Here is a 26,766-nt window from a genome sequence, read left to right on the forward strand (position 1 = left end):
TTAATTTTTTTTTAAATAGGTATATAAACAATACATTTTCTTCAAAACGGAAAAACAACGCTTTCTGCCCTGTAGCGGGTAAATATTAAGTTAAAAATATGCCGCTTTTGCTGGGATATAATACATTTTCTGAGCATTAAAAAAACGGGCACAACTGAAAATTGACGATTTTTATGTATGACGTTGTTGAAAGGAGTTAGCGATATATCCAGAATTAAACAAGGTTATTGAATTGAATTCTACTTTTATTTACATATATCGTAGTCGTACAGGAGAAAATGACCAATCACCAAAACGTAAAATGTTCAAGAGGGCCATTTAAGTCACTTTTTCCTGGCGAGAAATAAACATCAATGCAGTTAGTCATTTTAAACAAGTTAATATGGTATACTTCCTAGTTTAAAATCCTTTGGGATTTTTTCAGGGCAATATTAAGCTAGTAGTAATGATCACGTTTTTGTAAAAAATGCACTTGGTCACTTTCTCCTGTATGACTACGATATATGATAATAATGTGTTAATAAGACATGTTTGATAATGTCTTAATAAGATGAAACGCGTCACATATCAACCTTATTTATAATTTTTGACCTTTATTAATGCTGAATACGCACACATCCAACTAAGAAAACGAACAAGTGGCGAGACAAGTCTACGCGCATATTATTTTTTTGGAATATATACTGAAATTATAATTTTTTCCCCCACATATATTTTAAAAATAAATTTCAACTGTTTTTAATAATTTAACCCAGGTAATATTTAACGTAATTGATTTTTTCATTAAAACACCGTTTTTGTTTTTTTTTTCGAAAATTTTCTTCGAAATAAATGTATTGTTTTGAAAATGAAAGAAAGATATTGATAGGTTAAAAAAAATTAAAATGTTTTTTCTTTATACTAATTACAAAAAAATCTAAATACGATATGTTACATATTTAAAAAATGTGCGCAGCCGGTCACTTTCGGAATTGGGTGTTTACGAGTTCCCCTTAATAAAGCACATATTCACAACATTTTGAATGAGTCTAAATACTTATTAACAAATCTGGATTATCTTCACTTAGGAGTTATTAGTATATTTATATATATATATATATATATAAATATACAATATATATATATATATATATATATATATATATATATATATATATATATATATATATAAATATATATATATATATATATACATATATATATATATATATATATATATGTATATATATATATATGTATATATATATATATATATATATGTATATATATATATATATATATATATATATATATATATATATATATATATATATATATATATATATATATATATATATATATATATATATATATATATATATATATATATATATATATATATATATATATATATATATATATATATATATATATATATATATATATATATATATATATATATATATATATATTTATTCATATATTTATATATATATATATATATATATATATATATATATATATATATATATATATATATATATATATATATATATGTATATATATATATATTCATATATATATATATATATATATATATATTTATATATATATATATATATATATATATATATATATATATATATATATATATATAATTAAATATATTTTATCCGACTCTATATTATCAGAATATTGCCATCCCACTCGTTTTAGATTATTTCAGCTCTTTGAAACATGCTGCAGACGTTTTAGATGACCGCCGATCAGCGATCACTAATGTAAGATCGGAGTGCGAAGTCGAACGCACCGTGATTCATTCCAATTTTGAACCTCTGCCAGGGATTCGTTCGCGTTTGAGCGGGAGAAACGCGTGTTTTCTGTCAAATGGAATCTCTTTTTGAATTTTGAATTTGATTCCTTCGTTCTGCCTCATTGCGGACATAAAAATGTAACCATATATTATGTAACCGTTTGTCCACAGAACCGTTTGTTTGTTTGTCCGCCTCCGTAGTGTAATGGTCAGCACGCTCGGCTACCGTTCTGGAGGTCCCGGGTTCGATTCCCAGGGGGTTCAAATAAATATTAATGATTTTTTCACTCTCATATTTATTCAATATTACCCAGGACTGGTACCTGAAGCGGAGGGCTGGTCACCTTTCCTTCATGTGTTTACGATCAAGATAACACTGCGTTTATATGATGCAGTGCCCTATGCACCACTGGGTGCGGATAAGGTTTGATTGTCCACAGAATCGTTTATACGAGGACAAGTCAATTTTTCGTCACTTTGTGGCAAAAATGGTTAAAATGTCATACAAAAATATGAAAATGGTGACATTACGTACGACATATTTATTGTATGTAATGATTTGACGAATGTTTTGTTAAAAAAAAATGCAATTTTTTCTTGTTATCTTGAAAATATCGAATCATGAACATGTACGTCATATTTTAATAATTGCAAACTGTCAATATAATACTTGAAAGTGGTCAGGTTAGGAGTTGTAACAATCGGCGGGTATGTATGAGGAGATGCATGAACGTGGAAGAGGCGAAGAATGTTTGCAAGGACAGAGTGGTGTGGCGCTCTGCCTACCCCTGCGGGGAAGCGGCGTGATGGTTAGTTAGTTATTTAGTTTTTTTAGTCAATATAATAAGTACTAATATAAGCGCTAATCAATGACAGTGTAAATATTGAATTAACAGAACATTTTTTTCATTTATTGATTCGGAAATCACTTTGTGGTATTATCTATCCGTTTTTAATTAAAATTTCACTTTGTAGATACTACCATTTCTTGTGACACGTGTTTTGATGCATTCCGAATCATTTTCAAACGGTTTTTAACTTAAATTTCACTTGATAAATACCACTATTTCTTAAAATCTATTATGACACGTATTTCGATCCATTCTGCATAATTTTCAAACATCGTACGGTATTTGAAAATGATCCGAAACACATCAAACACGAGTCATAATAGATTGTAGTAAAAAGTGGTATTTATTTAGTGAAATTTTAATATGATTTCGTCTATTTGGGAAGTATGTTTTCAAGGGATGGAAAGATTGATAAAGACATAGAAAGGAGAGTGAATGCTGGGAACAAAGTGAATGGTGCACTGAAATCAGTTATAGCAAATAAAAACCTATCAGCGGAAGCTAAACTGGCAGTACATAACGGAGTCCTAGTTCCAACTCTAATGTATTGAAGTGAAACATGGAGTTGGCAAAAGAAGGATGAAAGTAGACTGAATGCAGTCGAAATGCGATCTTTCAGAAGAATGTGCGACAAAACGATGTATGATAGATGTACATAGAACGAATGAGTAAGGAAAGAACGGTAAAACAAATTTATGAGGGGAATGTAATTGGAAAAGGAGCAGAGGAAGACCGAGAAAAACATGGCACAATCAGGTATGCCAAATACTTGAAAGTAGTCAGGTTAGGAGTCGTTGTATAATTGGCGGGTATGTATGAGGAGATGCATGAACGTGGAAGAGGCGAAGAATGTTTGCAAAGACAGAGTGGTGTGGCGTTCTATTCTCTCTACCTACCCATGCGAAGAAACGGCGTGATGGTTAGTTAGTTAGTTGGTTAAGTCATTAATTTATTTGATAGCGTTAGTGAATCCGTTATACAGAAAATATTTTAAATATTTGGCACAGTATATATTGTCATCCTCGCGTTATTTATGCAGCATTTCAAAGTACATTTTATCGTATTGACATACGAGAATACAAATACAATGTATGCTCGTTTTAATGCTCTCTCTCTCTCTCTCTCTGTTTCTCCCCCCTTCCCCTTCTCTCACTCCTATTATTATCAGGTCACTGTTATATTTGAGGTTAGGTTCAGTCTTCATCCTGTCATGTAAGGTTAGGTTAGGTAAGGTTAGGTGAGATCGAGTTTCGATTGATAAGAATATAAAATACATGCATTGTAAACATTAATAATGGCCTCCGAATTATCGTTTAATTATTTTCGTAGATTTTCCAGGGATCTTACGCGCGCATTATTTTACGAGCAGGCAGCAGTAAACCCGCCATTTTGTTTACATTATAGTGGCGCGTCCACACCGCGGTTTGTGGGATGCTGTTCGTAAATGCGCGGAAATTTAATTATTTTTCTATGTAGTGCTTACCCGACTAGACAGAAGGAAAAAAAGCACTGTTAACTTTGCGGTGTGGTAATATAACACTCTCCTTATCGTTCGCCGTGCAATTTGTGTAATACCACTAAAAAACTCTATTTCATGACTACTTAAAAAAAGATTAATAGTTTATTTAGAATTAAAAATAAATATGGGAGTCGAACACTGCAATATATCGTTCTAAACATTATCAATTTGTTGTCGACAGAGGTTAGAGGTCAAAATAAAATATGAAACAAAGGTAAAATAAAGGAAGGGGTAAATGATCAAGAGTTGATTCTTTAAAAATTGTAAAAAAGTTTATATTCTTAATTTTTCTCTCTTTTTTGTGGGTATATTAGGTTAAAATGGTTAAAAACAATAAAAATGCATTCAAAAAGAACTCCACCGACAAGACACACAAGGTGGCTTGGTGGGCCAATTTGCAATTTTTTTAAACATGTTTAAAATTGTGATTTAAATAAATCTAAACAGTTTATGAAAATAAAAAAAAATAAAAATAATAAAAGTGGTAAAATAAATATGAACGGACTGTATCCGCCGATTATTTCGACTGGTTATTTTTTTTTTCATCGACAAGTTTCATAGGAAAAACACGAATTTGGAAAATTCGGACCAATAAACGACCACTTATGGCAATGTTTGAACAAACAAATGACATCACGTTCCATTCCAAACTTGAAATTCAAACCTAATTTGAATTATGACAGTCGAGAACTTCAATACTGGTAACCTGATACTGATTTATCTAACAACTTTAGAGTGACGTAAATGCGGCCGTAAGTGGTACCTACCTATTTAAATTAAAGTTCCTACCTCAGTGGCGCAGTTGCTAAGGTCATACTCACAATAATAGAATTCGGATAGCGTCCGGCAGCGCCGAGAACCGGAGTTCAGTTTGGCCCTTTTTTTTAGAGAAATATTGGTGTACAACATTTTGAGTGTATTATTTTATGACATCTCAACATAGATGAAGAAGAATATGGAAGTCTGGGCATTTATTTTGTTAATTTTTTTTAAAACATATTACATACATAAGTCATATACCATATATAATATTCCCGATGAATAATTTATATTTCTCATTTTACAGGGCTAACGACCGTCATAGGCTGGTTTAAGTGGTAAAACTTAAACCTCATCTATGTTGATGTATCAAAAAATAACTCCGAATTGGAGATAATCCAGATTTGTGAACAAGTATTTGGACACATTCAAATGATGTATTTTGAGTGTGCGTCGATATTTCTTGGATTTGTTAAAATTATAATCCAGGATCATTTGAATATAATCCAGGATTCGGACCTCACATACAAATGAAAGAGTTTCTGCTTAGTAAAAGCTTTCCTCATCACACCATAGATACCTCTAGTGACACTCGCACACTGTGTTTCGAGTGTGATTAATATATCTAGAAATTTCAAGAATTTGAGTAGCGTGTCAATCATGGGTAGAATTGTTGAATGTTACGCGTGTGTGAAGTGATCACTTAAACCAGCCTATAATGGTCGTAAACCCCTTAAATGCCCAGATGTCCATATTCTTCTTTATGTATGTTGAGATGTCAAAAAAACAATATAACAAAATAACTCCTATTTGGAGATAATCCAGAATTGTGAACAAGTATTTGGACACACTTAAAATGCTGTAGATTTATTTTACTTTCATTCTGTTTATCAAAAATGCCTTTTTTTCGATAATTGTACCTTTCTTGGCGTTGAATGCCGAAATTGATAGAAACAAATTTCCAAAGGTAATGTAGAAAGTAATATACCCAATCATTCACCTAGATAGTTACGCTACATAGTTAAAGCGATATATTTTCTATGTAATTTCAAACAAAATAAGCAAGTCTACGACAAAAAAAAATGGTGATAGCTGAAATTAAATTATCGACTTTTCTTTACAGATTTTTTTAATCACTTGGGAGGACTGCTCCTAATAAATTAGTCGGGATAATTTGAAATTCAAATAAAGTACGAATAAAGAACTATTAAGATTTTTTAATAATCTTAATAGTTCCGCCTCCGTAGTGAAATGGTCAGCACGCTCGGCTACCGTTCTGGAGGTCCCGAGTTCGATTCCCAGGAGGGGGGTCAAACAAATAAGTGATTTTTTTCACTCTAATATTTATTCAATATTACCTGAACTGGTACCTGAAGCGGAGGGCTGATCACCATTCCTTCGTGTGTTAACGGTCAAGATAACACTGTGTTTGTATAATGCAGTGCCCTATGCACCATTGGGGTGCGGCTTAGAGTTTGAATTGAAATTAAAAAAGTAACAGTCAAAAAATATTAGTTATGTCTCTAATTTAAATGCCACGGTGTTTTCTATATTTTTAAAATGTTTAAGAGGACGCCGAATCCATTTTGTCCGACGCTTGTTTTGACGTACCTAAGCGCATTGTAAAACAGGTTTTATCAAAGAAAAAATTTACAAATAGTGCTTCCATTTCAAAGGGGGAAAGATCTCACAGAGTAAACATATGTATATTTGATTATGTCGAAACAAATGCATTCTTTTTATCGACTAGAACCGGCCTTCTCAAACTTTTTTTGCCATGAACACTTTTGCGAATTCAAGAATGTTAGCAGTACATTTTTTTATCTTGGGAAATTCCTACTTTCTACTTTATTCAATATTGATTTATTTTTATTTCATCATATATATGCCGCCTCCGTGTGGATGGATAGCACGCTCGGCTATCGTACTGGAGGTCCCGGGTTCGATTTCCAGGGGGGGTCAAATAAATATAGGCGATTTTTTACTTTAATATTTATTTCATGTTACCCTGGACTGGACCTGAAGCGGAGGGCTGATCACTGTACCTTCATGTGTTAACGATCAAGAAAACACTGCGTTTATATAATGTGCACCATCGGGTGCCGATAAAAGTTTAAAGAATGAAGAAGAATATGTCACCTTTACGAGGGCCCAGAGCAGCCGTATACTCAGCAATGAGAATGGATTTCATTAATTAAGTCAGCAGTCACTTTGTGGTATAATCTATCCATTTTTAATTTAAGTTTTACTTAGTAAATACCAGTATTTCTTAAAATTTAATGTGACACGTGTTTTGATCCATTCTGCATTATTTTCAAACACCGTATGTTCGAGAATGATGCGGAATGCATCGAAACATGTGTCGCAGTAGATTTTATGAAATAGTGGATTTTATGAATAGTATTTACTAAGTAAAACTGAAATTGAAAATAAGAATAGATGCCTGCGAATGATTTTAGGCGTGCGGTGGTTTGACTTTGTGAGGAATGAAATAAAACGGTGTAGGATGCAGTAACTCATGGTCACAACTGACGCCAAGAAAGAACGATCCAGTTGGCTAGACCATATATAGATACATGCCTCCCAAGAGCCGCCATCACGCTTGCCTCTTCTACAAGGCATCTGGTACCCATGATGTCCACTGCTGAAAATCCGTAGGGAGTTAGGGACGCGGACCTGACTTCAGAGGGAGCTGTCAGCCGACAGAAGAGTCTGCACGCAGTTTGTGGACTTCATATGGAGAAATTAATGGTGAAAACTATAAATTATATATTCAGGCTCTCGTGTTCATACCCGTATTCCACGAAACATGGTTTGGGAATCCCAGGGCGAGAACAATAACAAACTATTGATAGACTCACACACGAGTTGTAAATTAGAAATACTGATCCAATAGGGTTTAAAAGATTTTTTCATAAATAAAATTTTATGGTCCAGTTTCAGAATACTTTTTTTTATACTCATAATACAAATATGATCAAAGTTTAATTGTTTTTTTTTGTTCACCCTATATTCAATTACGTCAGTGCAATTTTGGCCGAAAATTCCATGATGATCAATCAAATGATCAGTAATAAAAATAATAAAAAAATCAAGTGTATTAAAAATTTACTTGCGTATTATAATACTTGGTAAATACCACTGGTTTTACCAAGTAAAACTTTTGAAAAATGGGTAGATATTACCACAAAATGACTGTCAAATCAATTTTTGAAATATTCGTTATTTTCTTTTGTACATAATATTTTCGTTTTTATATAAAATTCTCGCAAAAACATGTAACATTTATTTTTTCGCAAACGTTTTTGGAAAAAAAAACTAAAGATTGTAGTGACAACCAGCATATATTTTAGTTTTTTAACCGATATTTTACGTTCTTATTTTTTTTAAAGTTATTAAAACACATGTTGCACTTATTTTTAAAAAGTTTTTGATAAAATGTGAGTTTTTCTTACAGTCGTACATTTTCCGATAGTCTGTTTTAAAGTACTTTGAAACAAGTAACGTAATCTAAGCTTAAATTTGATCAAAGCTTCTGTGAAAAGCCCGCCTTAAATCAGGTTTATTTCTATGGAATCCATCGAAACGAATGAATAGGGTAGGTACCCGAAGAATTCCATAGATTTTTTCCGTTGGCAATTAGATGTAAACTCAATTTAATGGCAATAATAATACTAGTCGCTGAGCCGCTGGACGTCATGGCGACGCATTGTTATTTTGTAGACAAAAATAGCACTGGTCGGCGAAATTTTATTTTTATGCACGCAGCTGGCGAAACATTGTTATATCGAGCTATCGAACTGATTCTGGCAGATTGATTCAATTAATAAAAAAAAGATAAACAGGAAATCGATTGCGAGGACCTGAATTTTAAACTTAAATTTTTAGAGTACCTACTCTTAACATAGCAAAAATATTTACACAATATCGTCCAAGGGCGATTTACATTAAGCATATTTACTGTATTTCATGCTGTGTACCATATACGAACTTAATTATTTATTACAATGATTAAAGAAAACACTTGTTTTTTACCACTTGAGTTTTATTATAGACTACATGTTTCAGAAGTTAAAGTTCCATCATTCAGGTCTGTATAATAACTATTATTGTATATGTTATTATACAGACCTGAATGATGGAAGTTTAACTTCTGAAACATGTAGTCTATAATAAAACTCAAGTGGTAAAAAACAAGTGTTTTCTTTAATCATTGTAACATGTCTTACCACAAAGTTAATGCCGAAACAATAAATAAAATAATTATTTATTTGTTTAAACTTCATGTACAGAAAACATATAAGTATATTGGCAGGCTTATTGCTGTGAAGCAATATCTTTCTAGTAACCAAAAACAGATTAGTAATAGTCAAGACGTTTGATACCATATATAGCTGTTTGCAATCAGAGAGTAGATAGTAATTGTACATTTACATTAAGCATATTTACTGTATTTTATGCTGTTTACCATATGCGAACTTAATTATTTATTTATTTAAACTTTATGTACAGAAAAGAAATGTATATTGGTGGGCTTATTGCTAAAAAGAAATATATTTCAACCAATCAAAAACAGACAAGTGATATTGGTCAAAACGTTTGATACCATATATAGCTGTTTGCAATCAGTGAGTTGATAGTAATTGTACATTTAAAAAAAAAAACATATATTACCAATTGATAAAAATAAGGAAGGCTAAGAAAAAGGGAGTTTAAGGAAGGAGGTAGATGGAAAAACAAAGGGATGAGGTTTGTGGACAGTTAGGATTCTAATCATAGATAGTAATGTCTCAGACGTTTCTCAAAAGTTAATTATTGAAATTAATGAGGGTATATTGGTGACACATTGATAATGACAACACAGCTGCAATCGTGTGCACATCCGCATAGTCTGACAAGATCATTAAGGATTTGTCTCTCCTGGAAACCAGTCACTCACTTAGAGCTACCTAGTGAAACTTATTTATAATAAACCAATGTCAAACTACTATCGAGTTGTTACTGATCACATCTCACCACGTAAGTACATGAAAATTATGATCTAAATGTTACCACATTGTATGATGATGTTCAAATGGTGATATAAAGAAAGAATGCAAGCTAAGATAAGCGTTATCGATAAAATTAAGAAAGGTTTTAGTATGTGAATTAAACGAGTGAAGGAAGAAGAGTAAACGAATTTATGAGGCGAATGTGGTTAGTAATAGAAGCAGGAGAAGACCGAGTAAATTTTGGCATGAAAGTTGTTAAGTCTGGAGTGGGAATGATTGAGGAGACGCATGAATGTGGAAGTGGTGAAGATTGTTTATTACATAAAGGAAAGATGATTTTACCCTTCACTTCAAAGTAATATAAAATCATATTATTTTTGACATTTCATCAAAGATGAAGAAGAATATGGAAGTCTGGGCATTTACGGGGCTGACGACCGTCATAGGCTGGTTTAAGTGATCACTTTACACACGTGTAACATTCACCAATTCTACCCATTATTGACAACCACACTACTCAAATTCTTGGAAGTTCTGTATATATGAACCAATTTAGAAACCTTGTTCTTGAATCAATAGAACTTCACTAGAGACATCTATTGGTGAGATGTAAAGAAGCTTTTTATTAAGCAGAAACTCTTATATTAGTATGTGAGATCCGAATCCTGGATTATAATCACACACATGAGAAACGCCAGAAAATACCATTTTCATTTTTATTATTTGAGCTTATAATTTAACCAGACAATTTATTTACAACATTTTGAGTGTGTCCAAATACTTGTTCATAAAATCTGGATTAGCTCCAATTACAGGAGTTATTTTCATATATATGAAAATAACTCCTGTAATTGGAGCTAATCCAGATTTTGTGAACAAGTATTTGGACACACTCAAAATGTTGTAATATAAAATCAATATTGAGGTGGAAAATTACTAATATTGATTTTTGCCCCCAAAGGAAACGAACCCGGAACCTCCAGAATAGTAGCCATACGTCATAAGTATTAAACTTATCGGTCGAAAAACAGTATTATTTTACGTACATATGTATTAAAACATCGTTTGTATCTTAAAATTGTTATGTCGAATTTGTTATGAAAAAGTTTTAATAAATGTTTCTTTTAATAAATAAATAAAAATATAAAGTTCGAATAAGAAATAAGCAAAGACGGAAAATAATATTTTATTTTATTTTCGTTTGTAAAATTATTGAATTCAACTCGAAATAATTTACAAACAAATAAGACGCGAAGACTAGACGAAAACAGTGCGCGTAAATAAAAATATAAAATTTTATTACGGATCTTGTTTAAAGTATAGTTTAGTGCCAGCCAGATAATAGCGAGGTGAAATTTTACGTTTCAAAAATCAATAATCCGATAAAAAAAATACCACGCGCCATTGTGCGAATAAAGAAAACGTGTTTACGACGGTGTTTTCTCCGTGTTTACAGATCAAATAATGGTTAAAATGTCGGCCATAACACCGGAGACGTCAGTTTTCCCTCCAATTTCGTCGCGTCCCGAGAAGTAGAATGATGACTCACCAATCTACAGCCGTTGTCTATGATTTTTCAAATATCGAACGCCGAGACGGGTATATTGTCACCATTTGTATGATAATGTCGTCTCGTTCGCGCGTATTGGCTTGAGGGTGGAGTGAGCAAGACGAAAAATATCTGGGATTGGTTGACAGTAGCAGTACCTACATAAGTGAACTTTGTCGCACCCTACATATCGTGAATGTACTGTTAAAAAAAACTTTAACCTAAAAATATACAATTTTGACTTTAAAATGTGAATTATAATGTTTTCAACGTTCTTTAAACTGAAAAAATACACAGAAGTTTTAAATGTCATATTTATGTGGTTTTACTAGTAAATTCAGATTTGAGTTTAATAGCGGGTATTTTATTCAGGCTTTATATAACAGGGATTATTCTAACTAACTAACTAACCATCACGCCGAAAGAAAAGAAGGATGAAAGTAGGAATGCAGTCGAAATGCGATCTCTCAGAAGAATGTGCGACAAAACGATGTATGATAGATGTGCGAATAGTGAAATAAGGAAGGAATGCAAAGCTGAGATAAGCATTATCGATAAAATTAAGAAAGGTGTGTTGAGATGGTTTGGATATGTAGAACGAATGAGTGAGGAAAGGACGGTAAAACAAATTTATGAGGTGAATGTTATTGGGAAAAGAAGCAGAGGAAGACCGAGAAAAACATGGCACGATCAGGTATGCCAATTACTAGAAAGTGGTCAGGTTAGGAGTCGTAACAATCGGCGGGTATGTATGAGGAGATGCATGAACGTGGAGAGGCGAAGAATGTTTGCAAGGACAGAGTGGTGTGGCGCTCTATTCTCTCTGCCTACCCCTGCGGGGAAGCGGCGTGATGGTTAGTTAGTTAGACTCGATAACAAACTTCTTCATCGACAGTTTATTACGACTTTTCCTGTCAATATTGTTTGTATTTTTCATTTTCACGATTAAATTTTTAATAAAAACATTCAATTACTTTCAACATTGCTGCGTCGCTACCAGGGGAATAATGAAATAAGACCATATTGGACCAAAACTCACCCTTTGAGCTTTCCTCTTGTCGGCCCTCTGGTTCTGGTGGTAGATCCTGGAGAAGTTGCTGACGATGACGGGAACTGGGAGGGCGATGACGAGCACTCCGCTAAGGGAGCAGACTCCGCCGACTATTTTCCCGGCTATTGTGCCGGGCACCATGTCGCCGTACCTAAAAAGAAAAGAAATAAAACACTTGTCATTTTGCTCAATTAAAAATAATAAGTAATATTACAACATTTCGAGTGTGTCCAAATACTAGTTTACAAATCTGTATTATCTCCGCGTAAGAGTAATTTTTCCTTTTTTTGACACACAACATAGATAAAGAGACATATATAAGAGTTTCTGCTTAGTAAAAAACTTCTTTACATCTCACCAATAGATGTCTCTAGTGAAGTTTTAGCGATTCAAGAACAAGGTTTCTAAATTGGTTCATATATGTAGAACTTCCAAGAATTTGAGTAGTGTGGTTGTCAATAATGGGTAGAATTGGTGAATGTTACACGTGTGTAAAGTGACCACTTAAACCAGCCTACGACGGTCGTCAGCCCCGTAAATGCCCAGACTTCCATATTTTCTTTCATCTTTGATGAGATGTCAAAAAATAATATGAAAATAACTCCTGTAATTGGAGATGATCCAGATTTTGTGAACAAGTATTTGGACACACTCAAAATGTTGTAGATAAAGAGAAATATAAGTAAATACCCAGACTTTCAAATGTTATTCTTCATCTATGTGGAGATGTCGAAAAATGTAAAAACCCCTAGTTGGATAAAACCCCATGAAATAGTATGCACAACATTTTGAGAGTGTCAACACACTTAAAATGTTGTGCATAAAATAACTGGTCAAATTATAAGCTGCATAAAAAAATGGAATCGTATTTCCAGGCATTTTCCCGGTCATTTTTGACATCTCAACAAAGATGAAGAAGAATATGGAAGTCTGGGTATTAACATGGCTTACGACCATCATAAGCTTGGTAAAGTGATCACTTTTCACACTTGTAACATTCACCAATTCTACCCACGATTGGCAACCACATTCATTTCATGAAACATCTAAATATTGATCAAACACAGTATGCGCGAGTTCACGATAGCTATCTGAGGGTGGGATGAGGAAAGCTTTCCATTTGTATGTGAGGTCAGAATGTGTGGAGGAACACCTGACAACATGATTTTAAAACATTTGTGAACAAGTATTTGTATTATTTATTGATTCGGCATTAACTTTGTGGAATGACATGATTATTTGAATTAAATTAAACACTTGAATAATTCACTGAATTGAGTTTTATTTTTATTTACGACTAGTTTCGAAAACGACAATTATTTTCATCTTCTGGTACAAAGATGTTCTTGTTTTCGTTAGTTTTAATTTGTACCAGAAGATGAAAACAATTGTCGTTTTCGAAACTAGTCGTAAATAAAAATAAAACTTAATTCAGTGGATTATTCAAGTGTTTAATTTAATTAAAATAACAAGTATTAGGATACACTTAAAATGTTGTAAATATATTTTGTTTCAAATTTAATTTAAAAAATTATTACATTCATAAGAGTTGCATATATTATATTCCCGATGAGCTATTTCCATTGCTCATTTTAGGATTAATAGGTACCTACAAAAATAACTAAATTTCAAAACATTATTTTTAAAGTAATGAATGTAACATATTTTATATTTATTTGTTACCTACATATTCCAGTAAAAGACCAAGCCGGGAATAGAATTCAGGGTCTTAGCATGTATTATATATAAATCATCTAACAAACATTTTAAATCTGATTTTGGGATGGACCTTTTTAGGACCACTGTTTTCATAGAAACCTCTCACGTCGCCATTCTGTCAATTCGCCTAATTCAACTATTTATGTTGTAGTTTGTCTCTACGCCAACCGAATGTGAAATATAAAATCGACCTTTTTAAGACCGCTGGTTTCATATATATATATATATATATATATATATATATATATATATATATATATATATATATATATATATATATATATATATATATATATATATATATATATATATATATATATATATATATATATATATATATATATATATATATATATATATATATATATATATATATATTTTAAACATAGCAACTGCTCTGTTTTGCTTCACTCTAATCTGCTTGTCACAGTTTATTCCAAATTTATTGAACTACCAAATGGACCTTTTCAGGAGCGCTACTTTCAAAGAAGCATTTAAACATCAGCATAGTGCTGTTCATACTTCAGCTCTTGTTATTGCATATATCCAGACTTTATCCGAATTTAAAATGCTGGATGAAGCGTTTCTGGACCACTATTTCACAATTCTTACGTTACATCTCGCTTTCTTCTCTAAATTTGACAGAAAATATAGCTTTAATAAAGAAATATTACTTATTGTTCTTTTTTTCTCTAGCTTTTCTTCTCCTAATCCATCAGTCGTATTCTTTAGTTCGTGGGATGTTGATTAATACGTAGACTAACGTCATAAAATAAAATTTACTTTATTTAGGATAACATTTTTATTTGTAGATTTGGCGTTTAGTGTGTAGAACTTCATATTAATTTACATATGTATTAAATGTTAAATCAAACACTGATTTTTTTAATCTACCAAGTTGTTTTTCATTACTACTCTTGTCCGCCTCCGTAGTGTAATGGTCAGCACGCTCGGCTACCGTTCTGGAGGTCCCGGGCTCGATTCCCAAGGGGGGTAAAATAAATATTAGTGATTTTTTCACTGTAATATTTATTCAAAATTACCATGGACTGGTACCTGAAGCGGAGGGCTGATCACCTTTCCTTCATGTATAAACGATCAAGATAACACTGCTTTTATATGACACAGTGCCCTATGCACCATTGGGGTGCGGGAAAGGGTTTGAATGAATGAAAAAACACATAAAAATCAATTTTGTGACAATTTTTTCGCCTAGTTTCAAGAATTTTCAAACGAATATCACAATCGTTTGAAAATTCCATAACTAGGCGAACAATTGTCACAAAAAAATTGTTGTGTTTTTTAACAATAAAATACAACATTTTGAGTGTGTCCAAATACTTGTTCACAAAATCTGGATTATCTCCAATTACAGGAGTTATTTTCATAATATTTTTTGACTATTTTCATAAGAATAATATGATATAAGTCCCCGTAAATGCCCAGACTTCCATATTCTTCTTCATCTTTGATGAGATGTCAAAAAATAATATAATAAAATACAACTTAATAGACTAAAAAAAATCAGTGTTTGATCTAACATTTAATACATAAGTTACATTTTTAATTTAAGTTTTACTTGGTAAATTATTTCTAATAATGATATTTACGAAGTAAAACTTTTATTAAAAATGGAGATTTTTTTTTAGCACAAAGTAGCTTCCGAATCAATTAATGAAATTAGAAGCTACATATCTGGGTCCCCTTCAAAGTATTCACCTCCATGACGTACACACTTACCCCAACTGTGTTTCCCTTTTGGAAACAGTCATGGAACGCTTCTTTGTGATGTCCTTCAGCTTTTTTGTCACATTTTCCTTAATCTCTGGAATTGTTTCAAATCTGTTTCGTTTCAAAGGTCTCTGGAGTTTGGGGATCAAGAAAAAGTCAGAAAGAGCGAGATCAGGTGTGTAGTGTGTGTGGGAATGAACGGTGATCGAGAGTTCGACCAAAGCCTCACGAGTTGTGAACCCTGAATGGGCTAAAGCTCATAAAATACCAACGTTTACGACAAAGGTTTTGAGATTCAGGCAAACGAGATTAAAGAACTGAAAGACATCACAAAAAAGCTTTCCAGGACTGATTACAAATGTGGGAACACCGTTCAGATAAGTAAGTACATTGGGGAAGTGACTGCTTTGAAGGGGACCCACACATATCCTTGTTCTTCTTCATAAATCCTCCACTACTGGTTATAGGCCTCTTTCCTTTCTTTCTTTTTCCCTCGATCGGTTGCTGCTTGCAGCCAGTTTCTGCCCCCCACAGCGACTATGTCGTCGGACTATCTCTTTTGAGGTCTTCCGACGCGTCTTTTGTTCTCCCAAGGCCTCCATCGTAAAATTGTATATGAGACCATCTTATGGGGTCCTATATATATATCCTGCCCATTGCTATTTGACCCAGACGTAACATCTAAATAAAGTATTTTTTTAATAATTAAAATGTAATTTTGTTTTCAAATCACTATAAAATCACTATATTACGATATTCATATCGGGGTAAACATGGCGAACTACGGTATACAAGACACTTTTCCGCAAATTATCGAGTTCCCTATTGCCGGATGTCCCCATGGTCCATGGAGAGATAGATTGTGTTCTGTCTCCTTTCGCGTAATTGCGGAATTCAAATTCACTGCCTCCAAGATAATCCATGGCGATCCCGTCATTATCTCCGGAGCACAGCCATCAGTATAATTTCCCTCCGAAATTATCAATCAAACCCCGCCTCTGTATCGAAATAGATAATCAACATATTTAGCGTTTTGATAATTGGCTTGATAATTTATAATTTTAATAATTTGATAATTGATCATTTTATAGTGATTTTAAAATAAAGTTACATTTTACAACATTTTGAGTGTGTCCAAATACTTGTTCACAAAATCTGGATTATCTCCAATTATAATAGTTTCTTAATATAAGAGTTTCTGCTTAATAAAAAGCTTCTTTACATCTCACCAATATGTAGATGTCTCCAGTGAAGTTCTAGTGATTCATAAACAAGGTTTCTAAATTGGTTCATATATATATGTAGAACTTCCAAGAATTTGAGTAGTGTGGTTGTCAATAATGGGTAGAATTGGTGAATGTTACACGTGTGTAAAGTGATCACTTAAACCAGCCTATGACGGTCGTAAGCCCCGTAAATGCCCAGACTTCCATATTCCTCTTCATCTTTGATGAGATATCAAAAAATAATAAGTTACATTTTAACTATAAAATGGAAAATCACAAAGTTAGTGCTTCAAATATAAATTATAAAGTATTTTTTGTCTTATGTCATAACGCTCACTCCTTTCAAGAACGTCATAAATCAAAATACTTGATTTTTCAGGAGAACGATTTTAAAGTTTAAAAATATAACACAGTGTATTAAAAATAAACATTAAGCCACTTATTGAACTTTTTACTGTGCAACAGATCTTTTTAGGTAAAACCTGAAGGTTTTTTCTACATTTGAAAAATATTTAATTTATTTATAAAAATAATTAAACAATACATTTTCTTCAAAATGCAAAAACAACATTTTCTGCCCTATAGCGGGTAAATATTAAGTTAAAAATATGCCTCTTTTGCTGGGATATAGTACATTTTCTGGGCATTCCGAAAACATGCACAACTGAAAATTGTCGTTTTTTGATTTATGACGTTCTTGAAAGGAGTGAGCGATAAGTCTACGTACGAATTGAATAGGCCAAGTATACAATAAGTGTATTAATTTGTGTGATGAGGTTTGCTGGTCGGCTCGCTGCACACCCTGATAACTAATTATATTATTGATAGCACGACGTCGGAATAAGTTATTAGGTTCCAGCGTGTAGAATAACGCTGTAAATGATTCGGCAATATTAATAATGTCATATACGGAATACTGCTCGCCTTAAATCTTATTATGACTGTCTGATGAAGATACACAGTATTATAATACAAGTGTAAGAAGATATACGGTGACACTGCGATGATTAATGGCATCTGATTACGATTCTCAAACTGTGATTTTGCTTGCTCTAAAAACTGTATTTTTTTATTTATTTTATTTTTACTAACAACTTTTTGAGTGTGTCCAAATAAATACTTGTTCTGTTCATAAATCTGGACTATCTCAAATTATAGGAGTTATTATTCATGTTTTATTGTGAAAAATAATATGAAAATTAACTCGTACAATTGGATATAATGCAAATTTATGAATAAATACTTACACTCAAAATTTTGTTAATGAATTTTCTTGTCAAATTAGAAGCTTAAATATTAAAATGAAAAGGACATTTTCCGGCGTTTCTCATGTGTATTATTATAATCCTGGATTCGGACCTCACATACATATGAAAGAGTTTCTGCTCAATAAAAAGCTTAATATATCTCACAATTTCAATAGATGCCCTAATGAAATTCTAGTGATTCAAGCACAGTGTTTCGAAATTGTATCATAAATATACACATATATATATATATATATATATATATATATATATATATATATATATATATATATATATATATATATATATATATATATATATATATATATATATATATATATATATATATATATATATATATATATATATATATATATATATATATATATATATATATATATATATATATATATATATATATATATATATATATATATATATATATATATATATATATATATATATATATATATATATATATATATATATATATATATATATATATATATATATATATATATATATATATATATATATATATATATATATATATATATATATATATATATATATATATATATATATATATATATATATATATATATATATATATATATATATATATATATATATATATATATATATATATATATATATATATATATATATATATATATATATATACATATATACATATATACATATATATATATATATATATATATATATATATATATATATATATATATATATATAAATATATATATATATATATATATATATATATATATATATATAAATATATATATATATATATATATATATATATATATATATATATATATATATATATATATATATATATATATATATATTTATATATATTATATATTTAGAACTTCCAAGAATTGTTGATGTGGTTGTCAATCATGAGTAGAATTGGTGAATGTTGCACGTGTGTAAGGTGATCACTTAACCTATGACGGTCGTAAGCCGTGTAATTGCCTAGACTTCCATATTCTTTTTTGTCTACGTTAAGAAGTAAAAAATGCAAAAAAATTAATAAATATTTTTTCTCTAAAATATAGCTTTATTCGATTGCTTCTGAATAGAGCAGTTCATTATCTCATAAAAAACATTCATTTATTTAAATATATTACATACATAAGTCACATATGTATGTAATAATTATAGTCACACAGGGCAAAATGTAAAATATAAATCTATAAAAGGTATATATTTTAACATCTCATCAAAGATGAAGAAGAATATGGAGGTCTGGGCATTTACGGGGCTCGAGGATCACTTTACACACGTGTAACATTCACCAATTATTGATAACCACACTGTTCAAATTCTTGGAAGTTCTATATATATGAACCAATTTAGAAACCGTGTTCTTGAATCAATAGAACTTCACAAGATACATCTATTGGTGAGTTGGAAAGAAGCTTTTTATTGAGCAGAAACTCTTTTATTATAACCAGCCTATGACGGTCGTCAGCCCCGTAAATGCCCAGACTTCCATATTCTTCTTAATCTTTGATGAGATGTTCTATATATATGAACAAATTTAGAAACCTTTTTCTTGAATCACTAGAACTTCACTACAGACATCTATTGGTGAGATGTAAAGAAGCTATAAAAGGTACATTAAATAGGCATATTAAAAAAAACGTAAGGTTTGAAGCATGTTCAAAAGAAAAAAATGAGAAAATATAACATGAATTCAACTTTCATTAAAAGCTATGCTATAAACCCCATACACAAGCAATGAGCAAATAAACAGTCGTGAGAACCCATCTTTGTTTATTTAGCCAGTAGATCGACCGACCTCGATATGTTGGTAAAAGCGGAGTGGATGTAATTCCTACGCTTTGAGAGGCACAGGAATGCCACTTATCACGTACCAAATACCCACCCCCAATATATACGTAGCCAGGGGGTGTGTACTGTGTAACCAGCACCCAGTAAGCGGTAACCAGTAGCCACGCAGTCGTTTTCCGTATTCATAGACGTTTTTATCGATTACCGGTAGATTTTTCACCGTCCCTAAAAAGGACCATTGATTACAAACTTAATGAATTATTCTCAACATTTTGAGTGTACCTCAAATCTGGGTTTTTACATTTTTTTGAGATCTTAACATAGATTTGGGAGAATATCGAGGTCTGGTTTTTACAGGGCTTATGACTTGTCATAGGCTGGTTAAGTGATCACATTATGCACGTGAAATATTTACAATTCTAACCGGTAACCAGTAGCCATGCGGTAATTATCCATATTCATAGACATTTTTATCGATCACATGTAATTTTTTTACCGTCCCTAAAAAGGACCGTTGGTTATAAACTTGAACTTTTTATTTAAAAAAATCGATATCTCAATATACATGAAGTGGAATATGGAAGTCTGGGTATTTACAGGGCTTATGATCTATTTATCTACGTAGCCAGGGGGTGTGTTTGTACCCAGCAAGCGGTAACCAGTAGCCACACAGTCGTTCTCCGTATTCATAGACGATTACCGATAGATTTTTTAGTGTACCTAAAAAGGACCATTAACTCTCAGTCAAAAGTCAAAAGTCATTAAAACGCCGCTTTATTAATCAGTAATAATAAATTTATTATTACTGATTAATAAAGCGGTGTTTTAAAAAATTAACATTATCCTTATAATTCATCGTTCCCTTTGTGTTATACTACTTAAAAGCACATCTTTATGATTATTATGGTTATTGGTTTCGGAATAACCATTCCACCATCAGGTCCAAAGTAGACTCATAATGAGTGTTTTAAGTGGTATTACACAAAGCGAACGACGAATGATAAGAAGAGTGTTATTTTTGGTAAAATGAACTAAAAATAACTCGAAATTGATCATTCTTTTATCAAGATTGAATGGTCCTTTTTGGGACCTTTATCCACAAAGTTAGAACGTAGAATGAATTGAACGATGAATTATAAGGGGTATTATTGTTAGTAAAATTATCTAAAAAAAACTCGAAATTGAAATCCTTTGACAAGATTTCTCCATAGGTCCTTTTTGGGACTTTTATCCGCAAAGTTAGAACGCAGAACGACTGTGAATACAGGCCCTGGTCATTAATTACTCGTGGGACGGTTATTAATATTTGTATTCATTATCATACAACCTGCAGAAAGCTATTCAACTCATTATGCTAAAACCGAATTAAGTTATCCCCGTGATAACGACCACGGGGTGGGATAATCAACCCTTTCGGCCTCTGTTTGTGCAACATTTCAATAAAGACATTATTTATTCAAGCAAGGCAATAAGGGTGCTCAGTTTATCCACCGATATTACTGCGTTATATTTTATAGCTGGATTTCGTGACAATATGAATAACGTTACAAAAAATTTTCTTCTAAAAAAGCTAAATATATATATATATATATATATATATATATATATATATATATATATATATATATTTTGTATTCATTGACTTAAATCACAATTTTTACATTTTTAGAACAATTTTTTTTACAGAGACCCACCAAGCCATCTTGTGTGTCTTGTCGGGGAAGTTCTTTTTTAATAAATTTGTTATTGTTTGTAACGATTTAAACAAAAAAACACAAATACAAAAAAGAACGAAAAATTAAAAATAAAAACATTTTACAATTTTCATAAAAGTCAAAAACTCTTGATCATTTACCCATTCCTTTATTTTGCCTTTGTTCCATATTTTATTTTGACCTCTAACATCCGTCGGCAACAAATTAAAATTGTTGGGAACGATATATTGCAGTGTTAGACTCCCATATTTATTGTTGTCAATTCTTGGGACTGTCAAACCTTCGTTGTGTGTAAATCGTGTATCATGGTTGTGTACTAAAAGATTTCGATATTTTTGTCTAGTTTGTTGTTCAACGATGATACTCATCCACAATATTCCACGTACGGGCAGTTATTTTAAATGTTTATAAATCAAGATTGGATTGTCCCTTTGATTATATATATGACTGGGCACAATTTTTTTGAGTATGTCTAACTCTCTAACTAACTAACTAACTAACACTTCTGTCAGAGTTTCTCGGTTCGAACCCACTCTACCACAATTTGATACCTATTTGTAATAATGAGCCGCTAAGGCTCACAGAAATAGCATTGAATATATTTTAAAATAATAAAAACACAAATATTTGACCCTTCTTTGAAAAAATACCATTATAACCATTTAAAATTACTGCCGGTAAGTAGAATATTGTGGATGAGTATCATCGTTGAACAACAAACTAGACAAAATATCGAAATCTTCTAGAACACAACCATGATTCACGATTTACCCACAACGAAGGTCTGATGGTCCCAAGAATTAAGAATAAATATGGGAGTCGAACACTGCAATATGGTACATCGTTCTGAACATTTTTTAATTGTTGCCGACGGATGTTAGAGGTCAAAATAAAATATTGAACAAAGGCAAAATAAAGGAACGGGTGAATGATCAAGAGTTAATTTTATGAACATTATAAAAAAGATAATAATAATAAAACCCTTATCCGCACCCCAATGATGCATAGGGCACTGCTTCAAACACAGTGTTATCTTGATCGAAAGGATTACACATGAAGGAAAGGTGATCAGCCCTCCGCTTCAGGTACCAGTCCAGGGTAATATTGAATAAATATTTCAGTGAAAAAATCACTTATATTTCATATCTTGTAGCAGAGGGCTGATCACCTTTCCTTCATGTGCAAACGATCAAGATAACACTGCGTTTATATGACGCAGTGCCCTATGCACCATTTGGGTGCGGATAAGGGTTTTATATATATATTATATATATAATTAAAATGTAACTTGGTTTTAAAATCACCATAAATATTTTATTATAACTTAATTATAATGTCTACCGGTTTCGAAGCTGACCGCTTCTTTATCAAGACCACTTCTTATCAATCAGTCTATCGATAAAATTAACATAGTTTTGAGATGGTTTGTGTATGTGACTCGAATGAGTGAAGAAAGAACGGTAAAAAAAATGTGTGAATTTTTATTGAAAATATAAGCAGAGGAAGACCGAGAAAAATTAGTCGGAATAATCTAGGATATGTATAAATGTGGGAGGAGAGAAGATTGTTTGGAAAAAGTGTGGCGTTTTACTGTCTTAGCCTACCCCTGCGGAGAAGCGACGTGACGGTTGGTTATTTTGTTAATAAATTAAATCATAATACATTTTCGAATATATCTTTGTCCACCTCCGTAGAGTAATGGCCCAGGGTTCGATTCCCAGGGTGGGTCAAATGAATATAAGTGATATTTTCACTCTAATATTTATTTAATACTACCCTGGACTGGTACCTGAAGCGGAGGGCTGATCACCTTCCCTTCAAGGGTTTACGATCAAGATGATACTGCGTTTATATGATGCAGTGCCCTATGCACCATTGGTGTGCGGGTAATGGTTACAGAGATATATTATTCTCAATATTATTAATATTTAAAGCATTTACTTTGTGGTTAGTCATTTTTAGTTATTTTTTTTTACATAAATGTTAATAAAATTAGTATATAACCACTCATCGAGATTTTTACGTCTACCGGTTTCGAGACGTACCCGTCTCTTCGTCAGGACAATCACTAACACAGCATGCAAACAATACTACCCTTCACCACCATAGCACCATTTACACACTCAAAACTACACAAAATATTTTGTGTAGTTTTGAGTGTGTAAATGGTGCTATGGTGGTGAAGGGTAGTATTGTTTGCATGCTGTGTTAGTGATTGTCCTGACGAAGAGACGGGTACGTCTCGAAACCGGTAGACGTAAAAATCTCGGTGAGTGGTTATATACTAATTTTATTAACATTTTTGTAAAAAAAAAATAAGTACAGAGATATATCTTTGTTGTGAATTTAATGTGTTCAAATATTTCATTCATAATAAAGTCCGAATATAAGAAATAACATAAAAAAGGTTCTTGTATTTCATCAATTTCTTAAGTTAGTAATTTTAAATAAAATAATTATTGGTATAATTCAACAAATATCAACATCAAAAATTAGACAGCGAAAAGGAAGAAAATATATTTTTTTATAACAGCACTGAAATTGAAACCAATTTTTAGTACAATCCAAACATTTAAAAAAAATCAAATTTTATGGCCCGACGATATTCCGTTCGTAGGCCTATTTATGAATACATTATCATAAATTGGTTTACATTATTTTATGAATTCGGTTGAGAATCAATCTTCCGAAAGTGATTCTGTATATTTACGTAAAATTGTATACCATTCTTATATGTTTTAATAGTGGTATGGAAACAAATCCATCGATTTGGTATATTGGACCATTCGATTACTTTGTCTAAATTGTTATTTTTTACTTCTTTTTTTTTTAAATATCAAATATGAATATTATAATTTATAACTAATAAACTAAGCAGCACGGCTGTCCAAACTTAAAACACAGTAAGGGACATTTTTTTGTAGTACGTTTTTTTTGCATTTTTGGACTAAGTAGATTCTACTAAGTCTAAAAATGCAAAAAAAACCTAGGTACTATAAAAAAATGTCCCTTACTGTGTTTTGAGTTTGGACAGCCGAGCAGTTCCCAGCAGGGATAGTCTAAAAGAATAAAACGCCATACCAAGCTATCTTTGCAAATAATCTACTAATACCTACTTATAACCCTTATCCGTACCTAATGGTGCATAGGGCACTGCATCGAATTGACGCAGTGTTATCTTGATCATTACTTACACGAAGGCGAGGTTATCACTCTTGCGCTTCAGGAACCAGTCCAGGGTAATATTAAATAAGTATTACAGTATGAATTCACTAATATTTATTTTCACCCCCCCTGGGAATCGAACCCGGGACCTCCAGCATGGTAGCTAGACACTCTGACCATTACACTACTGAGGCGGATACTAATACTAGTAATTCTATAATGCATATATCATGCATCTCCTCATACATACCCGCAGATTATTTCGACTGCTGACTTACCATGCCCAAGAATTTGCAATACTTGATCATTGCAAGTTTTCCTAAGTCTTACACAGCTTCTATTTCCAATCATATTCGCCTTATAAATTTGTTTTAGTATTCTTTCTTCACTCATTCGTTTCACATGCCCAAACCATCTCAACACACTTTTCTTAATTTTATTGAAAATACTCATCTCAGCCCTGTATTATTTCCTTATATCACCATTCGAACTTCTACTATCAATTTGAGCTTCTGTTATCAATTCACATTCGTCTGAATATTATTAATAATATTTATTGTTGAATTATTTTTTTTTAAAGTCCAGTAACTTGAATGTTATTTGTCACAATTATATTACATTTTTTATTATTTATTCTACCAAACGCAGGGCTTTGTTGACAATATTTTGTTTAAACCGGTTTGAGAAAAGAAGTTTTTTTAATAATGTATATTTATTAATAAATAAAACGTTTAAAGTGAACCCATCTGTTTATTTTTCAAATTTGTCGCATAATAGCAATATCAAAAGACGCTATAAAGTCGAAATAAGTTTCTGCCATGAAGAGCAAAAGTATTTATAAGTCCCAAAGTTTTTATGTTAAAACTTATGTCGTAAAGCATCCTACTCCCATCAAAAGTACAGAAACATGATTGGCTGAAATGCTCGACGTCAAATTGAGCGGAAAAAAGGCAGTTGTTATATGGAAAAGACCATAACAGTACCAAACATTAATTAAAGAAAGGAACCATAAAAATTGATAAACTTATGAACATTAAGGGCATGGATAATAACTTGAAAATGCGAACTTTGAAGATCTCATGTCGCTGGTATCGAATGATTTTACTTACAATAATGAGGTTCTGAATTATTTTTAGAATTTTTACTGTCATATCAATGACGCAAATCGGAAAAGGTATAGGGGAGATATAACTGCCATGAGGGACACCACGGTGTATATTTTAATATCATTAAACCAATATGCCAAGAATCAATATAACAATCATTTGTTTTATGGATACCTTCATTCAATGTGATATTTTATGTAGATAATGATACAGGTGATTAATATATTGCTATTTAATTAATTTATACGTCTACTATATTTGATAAGAGTATACATACAAACATTGGGAAAGGAGAGTGAATGCTGGGAACAGAGTGAATGGTGCACTAAAATCAGTTTTAGCAAATAAAAATCTATCAGCGGAAGCTAAACTGGCAGTACATAATGGAGTTCTGGTTCCAACCCTTATGTATGGAAGCGAAGCATGGAGTTGGCAAAAGAAGGATGAAAGCAGACTGAATGCAGTCGAAATGTGATCTCAGACGAATATGTGGCAAAACGATGTTTGATAGATGTTCG

General features: G+C 31.7%; 1 protein-coding gene across 3 annotated transcripts in view; it reads right to left on the bottom strand.

Annotated features, from left to right (window-relative positions):
- Positions 1–26,766, bottom strand: part of Shal (Potassium voltage-gated channel protein Shal) — a 169,492-nt gene that overhangs the window by 82,576 nt on the left and 60,150 nt on the right. For all 3 annotated transcript variants that reach the window (XM_088267341.1, XM_088267339.1, XM_088267340.1), the window contains exon 3: positions 12,501–12,663. In XM_088267341.1, coding sequence (XP_088123467.1) covers positions 12,501–12,663 — 163 coding nt within the window. The remainder of the gene's footprint in view (positions 1–12,500; positions 12,664–26,766) is intronic.

This window comes from Brachycentrus maculatus, unplaced genomic scaffold, assembly GCF_059751285.1.
Source record: "Brachycentrus maculatus isolate JH-2025_06_01 unplaced genomic scaffold, ASM5975128v1 h1tg000293l, whole genome shotgun sequence".
Taxonomy (NCBI): Eukaryota; Metazoa; Arthropoda; class Insecta; order Trichoptera; family Brachycentridae; genus Brachycentrus; species Brachycentrus maculatus.